The sequence below is a fragment of the Pan troglodytes genome, chromosome 12 (assembly GCF_028858775.2).
Source record: "Pan troglodytes isolate AG18354 chromosome 12, NHGRI_mPanTro3-v2.0_pri, whole genome shotgun sequence".
NCBI classification, from domain to species: Eukaryota; Metazoa; Chordata; class Mammalia; order Primates; family Hominidae; genus Pan; species Pan troglodytes.
Genome location: NC_072410.2, coordinates 121,521,398 through 121,535,033, shown reverse-complemented (window position 1 = coordinate 121,535,033; position 13,636 = coordinate 121,521,398). Strand labels below are relative to the sequence as shown.

At 41.4% G+C, this 13,636-nt stretch overlaps 1 protein-coding gene across 3 annotated transcripts in view; it reads left to right on the top strand.

The window, feature by feature from the left end:
* The window catches only part of SNTG2 (syntrophin gamma 2), a 407,561-nt gene extending 397,167 nt beyond the window's left edge, over positions 1–10,394 (top strand). For 2 of the 3 annotated variants that reach the window (XM_054677651.1, XM_054677652.2), the window contains one exon: positions 10,016–10,394. In XM_054677651.1, coding sequence (XP_054533626.1) covers positions 10,016–10,147 — 132 coding nt within the window. In that variant the 3' untranslated portion in view covers positions 10,148–10,394. The remainder of the gene's footprint in view (positions 1–10,015) is intronic. The other variant, XM_016946061.4, reaches the window with a different exon arrangement.
* Positions 10,395–13,636: the final 3,242 nt, after the last annotated feature.

The following is a 13,636-nucleotide window of genomic DNA, read 5'->3' as shown; positions in this document are numbered from 1 at the left end:
TAAGTTTATTCTTAAGTATTTTACTTGTTTTGATGCTATTGTAAGTGGGTTTTTTTTTTCTTAATGTCTATTTTGGATCGTCTGTTGTTAGTGCGTAGAAATGCAACTTTTTTGTGTGTATCAATTTTGTCTTCTGAAATTTTGCTGAATTTTTGTTTATTAGTTCTAATTTTTTAGTGGAATCTTTAGGGTTACCTACATATAAGATTATGTTTCTACAGAGATAGTTTTATGTCTTCATTTTCCAATTTGAATGTCCTTTATTTCTTTTCTTGACCAATTCCTCTGGCTAGGATGTCTAGCGCTGTGTTGAACAGAAGGGGCAAAAGTGGGCATAATCTTAGAGAAAAAGATTTCAGCCTCTCACCATAGAGTATGATGTTAGTCATGGACTTTGACATAGTGCCTTTGTTACGTTCGGGTAATTTTCTTCTATTCCTACTTTTTATTATTTTTATAATGAAAGACTGTTGAGTTTTGTTGAATGCTTTTCATGAGTCTTAAAATCATGTGATTTTTATCCCTATGTCCCAGGGATAAATTCCACATATTTGTAGTATATGATCCTTTTAATGTGCTATTGAATTCAGTTGACTAGTAGTGCCTTTGACTGCTTTATTATAAGGGCAACTGTGGCCTTACATAATGAGTTTGGAAGTGTTCTGTCCTCTTCAGTTTTTGAAAGAATTTGACAAAGATTGATGTTAATTTTTCTTCAATGTTTGGTAGAATTCCCCAGTGGAGCCATCTCTTCCTCATTTTTCTTTTGTTGGAATGTTTTTGATTACTGATTCACTCTCCTTCCTAGTTAGTGGTATGCTTAGATTGTCATTTTCTTCATGATTGACTGGTAGGTTGTATGTTTCTAGGAATTTATCCAATTTTTTTCTAGGTGGTCTAATTTGTTGGTATATAATTGTTCACAGTAGTCTCATAATTGTTTTTTTCTTCTGTGGCATCATTTATGTCTTCTCTCATTTCTGACTTTGAGTTTTCTCTATTTTTTTCTTAGTTATATTAGTGAGCTTGAACTTCTATTTTAAATAAAATACCATGGTGTAAACAACAGACATTTATTTCTTATACTTTTGGACTCTGTGAAATCAAAGATGAAGGTGCTGGTAGATTCAGTTCCTGAGGATGGATTTCTTTCTCTATTGCAGATGTTCACTTTTTTTCTGTGCCCTCACATGCAGAGAGAGTGAGCACTCAGGTCTCCTTTCCTCTACTTACAAAGACTCTAATTCCAATAGCGGAACCCATCCTCATGCCCTCATCTAAGTCTAATTATCTCTCAAAGGTCTTACTCCAAGTATGATTTTATTGTAGTTTAGGACATCAGCATATGAACTTTGGGTGAACAAAACATTCAGTCCATAACATTAGTCTAGTTAAATATTCTTGATCTTTTCAAAAACCAACTCTTAGTTTTATTGAGTTTTGCTATTGTTTTTATGTTCTCTCTTTCATTTAGTTCTGCTCCAATCTTTATTTTTTTTGGTACTAACTTTGACCTTAGTTTGATTTTCTTATCTAGTTTCTTAAGGCATAAAGTTATTTGGTTTATTTGAAATCTTTTTCAACATAGGTGTTTACCACCATAAACTTCCCTCTTGGCACTGTTTTTGCTGCATCCCACAAATTTATTTATGCTATGTTTTTGTTTTGGTTTGTCTCAAGATATTTTCTAGTATCCCTCTTGATTTCTTCTTTGATCCATTGGTTCCCCAAGAGTGTGTTGTTTAATTTCCACATTTTTGTGCTTTTTCCAATTTTCCTTCTGCTATTGATTTCTACCTTCATGCTTTTGTAGTTGAAAAAGATACTAGGTATGATGTCAGTCTTCTTATATTTGTTAATATGTGGCTTGAAGTCTATGGTCTATCCTGGAGAATGCTCCTGTACACATTTGAGAAGCTTGTGTTTTCTATTGCTGTTAGATGGAATGTTCTGTATACCTGTTCAGTCTATAGTGTTGTTCAAACTTGTTTTCTTACTGTTCTTCTATCTGGTTGATCTAAGACTTATTAAAAGGGTGATACTGAACTCTGCTCCTATTGTTGTGTTGTTGTCTACTTCTACCTTCAGTTTTGTCAATGTTTGTTTCATACACAGGTTGAATATGCCTTATCCCAAATGCTTTGGAACAGAAGTATTTCATTTTCAGACTTTTTTTTGGATTTTTGAATATTTGTATATCCATAATGACATATCTTGGAGATGGGACCCAAATCTAAACACAAAATATATTTGTTTCATATATACCAAATACACATTGCCTGAAGATAATTATATATAGTATTTTTAAAATTTTGTATATGAAACATAGTTTGTGTTCACCGAACTATCAGAAATCAAAGGTGTCAGGTGTGAGTTTTCTACTTGAGGTGTCATATCAGTGCTCAAAAAGATTTAGATCTTGAATCATTTCAAGATTTCAGATTTTTTGATTAGGGATGCTCAACCTTTATTTAGGTGTTCTGATGTTGGGTGCATATTTATTTACAGTTGTTCTATCTTCCTGGTGGATTGATTCTGTTTTCATTATAAAATATTTTTCTTTGTCTCTTGTAACAATTTCTATTTTGTCTAAGTACAGCCACCCTGCCCTTTTGTTTGTATGAGATATTTTATCCCATCTCTTCACTTTTGGCCTATGTGTGTCTTGAAATCTAAAGTGAGTCTCTTGTACACAACATATAGTTGGGTCTCAATGTTTTTGTTGTTGTCTATTTCACCACTCTAATTTCTGTGGATAGAGAAGCTGAGACTCAAAAATAATATTATTTATCAGCACATATGATGGCTTCTTACATACTGGGAAAGATGACTGCTTTTACACAACATCAATATCCTTAAATTGCGAACTTCTATTTAGGTTCTAGTCCACCAATAAACCCACTGTCATTTTTGGTTATGTGCTTCCATAAACTAATCTTTATTTTATTTCTTTGCATGTTTTTTCTCTTTCATTAGAATGCTGCCTTTCTGTAGTAATATTGAGAAACATTTTACTTTGTCCATATCTTCTTTCCATTTAACAATATTACCAAAAACAAGCAAACAAAGAAACTAAAGCTCAATTTATTCAACCGAAAATGGTGATTTATCTTCGTTTCTTTACATTTATGGGCACTGAACAAATTCTATCCCATTTTTCCCATAGGAAAAAAAAAGTACATTAAATGATTGAAAGAAGTTATCTGTATTCATTTTCTATCGATGCTTAACAAATTAACACAAATATAGTAGATTAGAGACACACATTTATCCTCTTACAGTTCTCTAAGAACTTGTCTCTTAGGGCTAAAATCAAGGTGTTGGCTGCTTTCTCCTGCAGCCTCTGGGGGACAGTCTGTTTTCTTGGCTTTTCCAGCATCTGGAGGCTTTGCCCTTCTGCTCTGAGCTCACCTGTGCCAGAAACCTTCAGCCACCGCAGCTTTGGAAGCATGCCTCCCTCTCTGCCCTCAGGGTGGAGGATCTTGTATGAAGCCTGGATCACCAGCCCAGCCTGTTCAGGAGAGCTCTCTCTGGGGTGTGTTCCTTCCAGCAGCACAGCTTAGAAGGAAGGTATAGGGTGGAGGTTCAAAAGGATCAAGATATTTTTATTTCCAGAAGGTTATTGGACTCTTTATGCACTGGCACCTGCTGCAACAAGTGAGGGGAGGCTCCTTGCCTTTTCTATTTCCCTTATATTTGTGTGACTAAAAGAGGCTACTCTAGTGTTTTTAATTTCCTCTTCTTAAAAAAACAAACAACAAAAAAAAAGTCTGTCCCTAGGGGATTTTCTTTCCTTCTCACTCAGACAGAAGCAGCAAACATATGGTGTCTGATTTCACCCCCCGACATCCAGCATCATACACAGATGAGCAAACCCTTCACTCAGGAAGGGGATGAGTGATTTTTCTTTCAATATTTGTAGAGATGGAGTCTCTAAATAAGAGAGCAGTGTCTGCTTGGCCTACCATTGGAGCCTGATTCTGCATAACGATTCCAATCACCTGCGTGTCCCAGTGGTTTTCTGTCTTACTTAAGAGAGTTCTTTTGGAGATCCCACCCACAGGCTCTGACCTTATGGAATATTCAAAGCTGATGCAGTCCCCAGCGCTGTCTCTTCCATTCCACTAGCGTCCATCAACTCAGCTCAGACACAGCCCTGAGCAGTAAACTGCGTCCTTGGGGCCTTTGGTCCAAGCCTCAGTGCTTTTTCTAGCTTTGCCTTCTGTGCCTCAGCCACTGGATTCAGATTCCATTGTCCCATCTGTGGGGGCCAACGTGAAGTTTTAAATAAATGTGTAAACATCTTTTATTTCTTACAGCCTGTGACATTATGATTGCATCATTCTCCACCAACAATAAGAAAATTTACATTACAATGATTTGTCCCATTGAGTGTGTAGCACGAAATTCTCATGGAATTTAATAAATGGTCATCAAGTTGACCCATTTAAAAAAAAAACTCACAGAATTTTGAAAACCAAAGCATGGCAAATCATTATTGGAGACAGACAGTGCAATTAACAGAGTGAGGTGGCTGAGAAGTTCCACAATAGCAAAAGTATCCCGCCTTCTTCAATCTACTTTTCTCCAAATCTATGCAAACAAAGAGTGTTTAAAAAATATAACTTTTTAATATCAAACACATTTTGGGAAATGCTGCTGTGTTGATATCATCACATTTCAGTAAAACTTCCATGAAAGTCACCGACGCTGAGCATTTCAGTAGAACTTCCATGAAGGTCACCGACGCTGAGCATTTCAGTAGAACTTCCATGAAGGTCACCAGTGCTGAGCATTTCAGTAGAACTTCCATGAAGGTCACCAGTGCTGAGCATTTCAGTAGAACTTCCATTAAAGTCACGGATGCTGAGCATTTCAGTAGAACTTCCATGAAGGTCACCGATGCTGAGCATTTCAGTAGAACTTCCATGAAAGTCACCAACGCTGAGCATTTCAGTAGAACTTCCATGAAGGTCACCAACGCTGAGCATTTCAGTAGAACTTCCATGAAAGTCACTGATGCTGAGCATTTCAGTAGAACTTCCATGAAAGTCATTGATGCTGAGCATTTCAGTAGAACTTCCATGAAGGTCACCGATGATGAGCATTTCAGTAGAACTTCCATGAGAGTCACCAATGCTGAGCATTTCAGTAGAACTTCCATGAAAGTCACCGACGCTGAGCATTTCAGTAGAACTTCCATGAAGGTCACCGACGCTGAGCATTTCAGTAGAACTTCCATGAAAGTCACCAACGCTGAGCATTTCAGTAGAACTTCCATGAAGGTCACCAACGCTGAGCATTTCAGTAGAACTTCCATGAAGGTCACCGATGATGAGCATTTCAGTAGAACTTCCATGAGAGTCACCAATGCTGAGCATTTCAGTAGAACTTCCATGAAAGTCACCGACGCTGAGCATTTCAGTAGAACTTCCATGAAGGTCACCGACGCTGAGCATTTCAGTAGAACTTCCACGAAGGTCACTGACGCTGAGCATTTCAGTAGAACTTCCATGAGAGTCACCGATGCTGAGCATTTCAGTAGAACTTCCACGAAGGTCACCGACGCTGAGCATTTCAGTAGAACTTCCACGAAGGTCACTGACGCTGAGCATTTCAGCAGAACTTCCATGAGAGTCACCGATGCTGAGCATTTCAGTAGAACTTCCGTGAAGGTCACCAGTGCTGAGCATTTCAATAGAACTTCCATGAAGGTCACCGACACTGAGCATTTCAGTAGAACTTCCATGAAAGTTACCGACGCTGAGATGGAATGACTCCTGTGAAACCCTCACAAAATGGACCCCCCCCCCATGAAAGAGGAACCATGAATATTTACCTGATAACAAGAAGTACCACAAAAGACCCTGGTAACACCACAGGCTGCACAAAGACCACTGCAACCTTGTGCAAAGACAAGTCTTCTATGAGGACAGAAGCTCCCCTTGCTATTGATCCTTGTAGCCAAGGATAACGGTTTCAAAACAACTTCTGTAACCTCCTCACTTTGCCTTTAAGCTTCCCTGAATCCCAGCCTCTTTGGATATCCCTATAATCTCTTATAGCACATACGTCCCAGCTTGCAATTGCCTACATAGTCCCAAATAAACTTTGGGAGAGCCTCTCTCTGTCATTGTATTAGGCTGACACTCCCTAACCCAACATATTGGACTGTTCATTCCACACTGTTTCCTGCACAGAGAGCCAGCAGGTGCCCCTTCCTCTGCAGGTGGAAACACATCTGCCCATGACCGACATGTGAACACAGGTGAGGAGTGCAGCGAGGGATCCATACAGGGCGTCCCCAGCTTAGAACTCAACACAAGTATTTTGTTCAAACAAAATGTCAAAATGTGATTTCAATCAGCTCTAGTTACAAATTCATAATTCAAGATAGCCTTGCTGGTAATACTTGGTTAGAAAATTAACCAGAGCAGAGATATCATGACTCAGCTTTTGGCTGAATTGAAGATGTTCAGTGAAATGCCCACAGGATGCCTGTTTATTCAGTATCTGGATCATGACATAATGGACTGAATATTGTTTCATAAGCTTTAATTTCATTCCTGGCTTTCAATACTACTCATTGAGTTTTAGTGTGGAATTTAGTGGTGTGACCGATTTCACTGCTAGCTAGTAATTTCTTCTTTTTTCTTTTTTTTTTGAGACAGAGTTTCACTCTTGTTGCCCAGGCTGGAGTGCAATGGCACAATCTCGGCTCACTGCAACTTCCGCCTCCCGGGTTCAAGTGATTCTTGTGCCTCAGCCTCCCAAGTAGCTGTGATTACAGGCACCTGCCACCACGCCCAGTTAATTTTTAGTATTTTTTTTTTTTTGGTAGGGACAGCATTTCACCATGTTGGCCAGGCTGGTGTCAAACTCCTGACTTCAGGTGATCCATCTACCTCGGCCTCCCAAAGTGCTGGGATTACAGGCGTGATCCACCATACCCAGCCATTGCTAGTACTTTCAAAGATTATGCAGTATAACTTCAACTTATGGTACCAAAAACTATTGATGTTGTTTTGAGTATGTGCATTATTACTGGTAGCTATTTGGCTTCTTATTTCTGTGCATTGTGCTATTATTGGATACATCTTGGGAACTTTTAAAGCAATTTTCAATTTCTATGTATAAAACCAAAACCCTGGCCGGGCACGGTGGCTCATGCCTGTAATCCCAGCACTTTGGGAGGCCGGTGCCGGTGGATCACGAGGTCAGGAGATCGAGACCATCCTGGCTAACACATGAAACCCCGTCTCCACTAAAAATACAAAAAAAAAAAATTAGCCAGGCATGGCGGTGGGCGCCTGTAGTCCCAGCTACTTGGGAGGCCGAGATGGGTGGATCACGAGGTCAGGAGGTCGAGACCATCCTGGCTAACATGGTGAAACACCATCTCTACTAAAAATACCAAAAAAAAAAAAAAAAAATTAGCTGGGTGTGGTCACAGGCACCTATAGTCCCAGCTACTCAGGAGGCTGAGGCAGGAGAATGGTGTGAACCCAGGAGGCGGAGCTTGCAGTGAGCGGAGGTTGTGCCACTGCACTCCAGCCTGGGCGACAGAGTAAGATTCCGTCTCGAAAAAAATAAAATAAACCCAAAACCCTGAAGCATGAATGATATGGTCATTATGGCTCTTTTTCTCCAAAAGTCCCTTTAAAGCTCAGTAATTGCTATTTGGAAACACATACATACATTGAATTACAATATGTGCTAAGTTTGCAAGAACCTTGTGTTTCTTCTAGAAAGCTACTTGTTTTTTTTTTTTTCCTCTAACAGGGATAAGTCAAAATGAATAAAAGATTTTGAGTACAGTCTCACGCTTTGGGTATGATTGGCAAATCCAGCTTGAATTAAAGTTTAACACAAGGGCTGGGCAGGCCCTGGGTTCCACTCATGACCAGAGTGAGGGATGCTGGTTACCAAGTGTAATGACGCTTTATGAAACTACCTAAAGACTATGAAGCTTTGGCAGGAGAATACACCTCAACATCTTGAACATTTTGCTCATCACAATTTGAAATGATCAAAATAATTAGTGTTGTAGCTGTCAATGTTAAGAGTCATTCACATGCATAGGAAGGAACTTAATTCAAATTGGAATGAAGAAAAGATGAAGCCTTTGGTTGCAGTCACTAGGAGGTTGGGGGCGGCTCCCAGCATGTTGGTACCCAACGTCCCCCAGTGTTCTTTGTGTGTCCCCGCGTGGGGTGTTGCTCTGTGTTGAATTCCTCTCCCGGCAGGCTGGCTCGCTGGCTCTCCACTTGGTATTAGTGGTATTAGAACAAGCTTCAGGTATTCACTTCTCACAGCTGGTCACACCAATGTAGGCATCTTGGCCTCCCTCTCCCTGTCATCTGTACCAAGCTGCCACTGGGCTCTGGCTGGTCCAGCTGGGTCCTGTACCTATTGCAAGAGAGAAGCAGTTTCTAAAAGAAAGGCATGCAGAGAGGACCAGGGAGAGGCCGAGGGGACTTCATGCTGTCAGGGAAGTTTGAAATCATTTTTGAGATGTCACGTCTTTGAGTTATAAAGAAAAGCAGCTCCGAAAAGCTGAGATGGATGTTATTGGGGAGGGAGGGCTTTACCCGGTGATGTGTGACCTCCAATCCTGCCTGGGGCCCCATTCTCCACCCCCTCATTCTGCCATGGAATGAAAATGACCAAGATCCTGCCTTTCGAGAGCTTAAAGGAGCATGTCTGTGGAACTGACAGGCCTTAGCGTTGCTGTTCTTCTTGAAAATGATTTATCTTTCTTTCTGGTGTCATCTCAGCAGTTTAGAATATGCTAGAATTGTGGTGAGATTTAGCAAATAGGATGTCAATCAATTAGCAGTCACCTTAAAAGAAATTTTGTTTTCTTCATTTTATTGAATTTTGTTATGCAAACAAAGAAGAGAGACAACATTAGAAGAATGCACTTAGACCTTCTTTTCTACCGATAGAATGGGGGTGGCAGGACGGCAAGATTCATATTTTACCATCAAAAACAGGAAGATGATTTTTCCCCAGTAACTGAATAACTTCTAAAAACAGTTTCTTTAACTTCTGTGTCAGCTTTGGGGTTCACTGTGGACTTTTCTGTTGATTTGACACGGGGACTTTATGTGGGGCAGTTTGTGTAGAGAAGATGAACCTTTTGTGGGTCATTTTTGCTTTTACAGGACATTTAGTGTCTGTAACATGCGGAGGTAAGGATCCAGGAGTTTGTTTCAGTTTCTTTATTGGGAGGGGGTAGGGGTATAACCGTCTCTCTAGGAAACTCTCCCTGGGGCACCCTTTCCTGCTCTCCCGTAGCCATGGGGACAGGGTGGGTGAACAAGGCCCCTCCTCGCTTCCCGCTGTGCTGTGCACACTGCCTATTCTGTGCCACACAGCAGGCGCTGTTCCTCCCAAGCGTGGCCTTGGCATGAAGCCCACACACACCCACACAGCAGGCGCTGTTCCTTCCAAGCGCGGCCTTGGCATGAAGCCCACATGCACCCACACAGCAGGCACTGTTCCTCCTAAGCGCGGCCTTGGCATGAAGCCCACACGCACCCATACAGAAGGCACGGCGGCCTGAGACACAATGGCTAGTTCTGCCAACTCACACAGCACAGGGGTCTGCCGCGACGGGATCCACATCACAAAATCACCACAGGTGCTGGGCAGGTGGGGAAGACTGAGTCCTGGCCCAGATTACGGGGTCTGACTTAATCAAGACCCATCACTGAAGATGCAAAATAAAGGAAGTGAGTATTAGCCCCCATTAGGTGCAAGAAAACAAGTAAGTTACATTCTCAGCGTTGTAATAAAAAATACCCAGTATATTCATGTTTATAACCAATTTGGATCATGATTTGGATCATGTTACTCTGCCTTTTACTTTAAACCATACGTATTTCCTGTGTATTATTACTTTTTTGGAGGGACTTTCTTGGAGTTCACAAGGTCCAAACTTTGTTAAATATTTTTGTAACGTGTTCTTCCAACAATTATAATAAACACTTGATCTGATTTTCTCCTCCAGGAACTCGAGTTCCAGGACCTGATGGCTGTCCTGCACTGCATCCACTCCTTCATAGCAGCCAAGGTGGCCTCCGTGGACCCCGGCTTCATGGACAGTCAGAGTCTTGCCAGAAAATACATGTACAGCAGCTAAAGGTTGTTTCTGTTGAGTGCTGAAAAATTAAATTATTTTCGTAAGAAATGATTCTTTCCTGCAGAATATTGCAACTTTGTGTTGTTTTATGATAAGCCTATAGTTGTGATACCAATAAAACATGTCACTAGTTTCCAAAGACGGGTCCTCCTTGTTAAATCTGACATGGGGGATGCCTGGTCCCCTCTTCCCATGAGTCTCCCCCCAATGAGGAGCCCCAGCGTCCCCCACACAAGTATGTGGCTCAGACTCCAGTCCACCTGATGCAGTTCACACCCCAGCCCGCATCCCAGCAGCATGAGAACCATGCGGGCATTGCACACGCCACTTCCCACGTTGGCAAAACCCAGATTTATTTTCATAAAATATGTCATCGAAAATTCTGAGCGAGTGCCACGTTTCTCCTCAGGAAGGAAAGGGTCTCCTTTGCAGTGGGCTGTCATTTCCTTTTTCCTCCAGTGGGGATCAGAGTGACAGGAGTATTTGAGAAACAGGGATTGGTCAAAATATGTAGGGCAAGGAAATCAACTTTAATTACTTAATATTATAATCTTATTACATATCAATCTTCATGCTTATAAATTTATCATACATTGAATAACATATATAAATATGAATTTTAATTATTTTCCTAATTCATCAAATATTAGCATGCAGTTTAGTTTCCTTGTTTCTCATATTGTTTATGACTTCTGAGTAGGGATACTTTACATTTTTGTTATTAATGGCAATTGACTGGAGCTGCTTGAATTTTTTTTTTAGAGATACAGACTCTAGGTAGAAAAATAAGGATTAGGCACTTTCTTGACAAACCTTCAAATAAAGGATGAACATAAAACCATCAATCTATAAGTATAGGAAAGTAAGAAACAGATGCCTTCTCCTGCAGTTCTATTGAAAAGAAAATGTGGGCCAGGCCTGGTGGCTCATGCATGTAATCCTAGCACTTTGGGAAGTTGAAGCGGGTGGATCACTTGAGGTTAGGGGTTCAAGAGCAGCCTGGCCAACATGGCAAAACCCTGTCTGTACTAAGAATACAAAAATTAACTGGGCATGGTGGTGGACACCTGTAATCCCAGCTACTCAGGAGGCTGAAGCAGAAGAATTGCTTGTACCTGGAGGGTGGAGATTGCACTGAGCTGATATTGCACCACTGTACTCCAGCCTGGGCAACAGAGCAAGACTCTGTCTCAAAAAAAAAAAAAAAAAAGTGCAGATGCTAAAGGTTCCATGTTCCATTTCATGAGGTGATGAAGATCTCAGCAAAAATCCATAGCTCCCCACATTGCACCTGCCCCTTGTCTATCTGACATTAGGAGGAGGGAAATATTTTAATATACCAAATATTTACAACCAATAGTTTTATGTGTTTGAAAGTATATCCTTTTTAGAAGAGGTACATCTCTATATAATAAATATTGCATGTGCTATGACGTTTTGATGGCTTCTGTGGAAGACTCCAGTAGGGAGCAGAGTATTTCAAGTGAATTTAAAATAATATTCTGCCCTGTGAATGTTGTTCTTGGGGCGTCAGACAGTATTTTTCTGTCTTGGTGTTCATTCTCTGGCTTTAATTCAAACTTCCTATTAATACTAATAGCAATAGGAGTTAGAATTGTACAAAATATATAAAACCCAAAAAAGGTAAAGGTAGAAATTTTCCTTTCACCAGTTCGCCTTCCAGTGTGGATATTTTGATCTGCAAAATGAACAGACGCTCATTTTCTTCCCTTTTGCCAAAAAGCCTAAACCCGCCCAAAAATAGAACGTGTTCTTCTGCACCAAGGAGGGAAGAAACTGGGAAGATTTTTGTTTTTGTAAAAAAATAATTTTAGAAAATAAACCTTTACTATATAATAATGAAAAAAATAAGATTTTCCCAGGAAGATTTGATACTAAAGTTTATTTTTATATTTGTATGGATATACAATTCTTTCCAAAAAATGCACTATTTTTTAAAATTTAAAAACTGTAAAAGTATTTTTTTGTAAAAATGAGACAAATTCCCACAGGCCTTCCCCTTCAGATCAGCTGGATCCCTGTGGGTGGCCACGTACAAGGCTGTAAAGAAGCCCAGGCTGGGCAGTGAGGCCACAAGCTGGGCACCAGCCTCCCTCTTCCTGGCAGTGCGTCAGGGAGATGGCCTGTCATGATGGCACCTGGCCCATGGGGGAGACAGTCCTTCATGACTGATGGCACCTGGCCCATGGGGGAGACAGTCCTAAATGATTGATGGCACCTGGCCCATGGAGGAGACAGTCCTTCATGACTGATGGCACCTGGCCCATGGGGGAGACAGTCCTTCATGACTGATGGCACCTGGCCCATGGGGGAGACAGTCCTTCATGATTGATTACACCCAGCCCATGGGGGAGGCAGCCCTTCCTGATCGCACCCCTTTAAAACCGAGACTCCTCAAGTGGCCTCAGTATCTCCTTTGACCAGGCCCTTGCTAGGGGGGCCCGGGTCAGAAATTGTTTTATTTTTATTTGAGACACGCAGTTGATTCTAAGATCTCTTTAGCTTTGGGTTTTAATCAAAAGGTAATGGGGTCACCTGCAGATCTCCATCGCTAACATCTATTGAGAAGTCACCAGCTCACCACCTCTCCTGGGGTGCAGGCTCCGGCCCTTCGGCTCCCATTTCCAGGTACAGAAGCAGAGGGTCAAGGGGCCCAACAAGGTGTCTGCAGCCCTGGAGCTGGCCAGGAGCCCAGGCCTTCTGCCACCCGCCCGGGAGTCCTCACACCTGGGCCTCCTCACACCAGGAGTCCTCACACACAGGGCCCGACTCCCTCACTAAGCAGGGGACCCTCAGAACCCACAGCAGCCACGCCGACCTGGGGAGTCTTCCTGGGGGGGCGGATTTATGTCTTTGCCCCTCCTTGGAAAACAGTAGCCATTATCTTACAAACATGGATCCATTTTCCTTCTGCTGCATGTCTGTGCATTCCATATCCCATTTGAACACTAAAAAGAGAAAACGTTGTTGAAACTGATTTAATTTCCAATATGTGGGCATTTGACAGGATAGTATTCTGAATAGATAATTCTCGTTAGTGATGTTGCTGTGTGAATATTCATCCAGAAGTTTTCTTTACATCTTTTAGAAGGAGGACTGGAAAATGCTTAGAATCCCAAAAGGCAAGGAAATGAAATTACAAACATCAGGTCTTTTTTTTTTTAATGGAGAACCACGCACCAAGTATGTCTTTAACTCGGGTGTGTGTCTTGAATGCAGGCTTTGCTCATACAAAGCACGTGGGGTTTTCACAACGCTGAGCCAGGAAAAATGACTAAACTCTGGCAGGAGGAAAAGCAAAGAAACCTCTAGAGAACATCAGGGGAGACACAATTGCAGCTCAAAGTTAGAGTCTCCAGCCACAGGGTACAAACAGATCTTTCAAGAGCAGAACTGGATTTGCAAAGCCCAGAGATTATTCTGCAGAAGGATAGCCTCTGTGGAAAAGAGATAGAAATTAACCTAGCA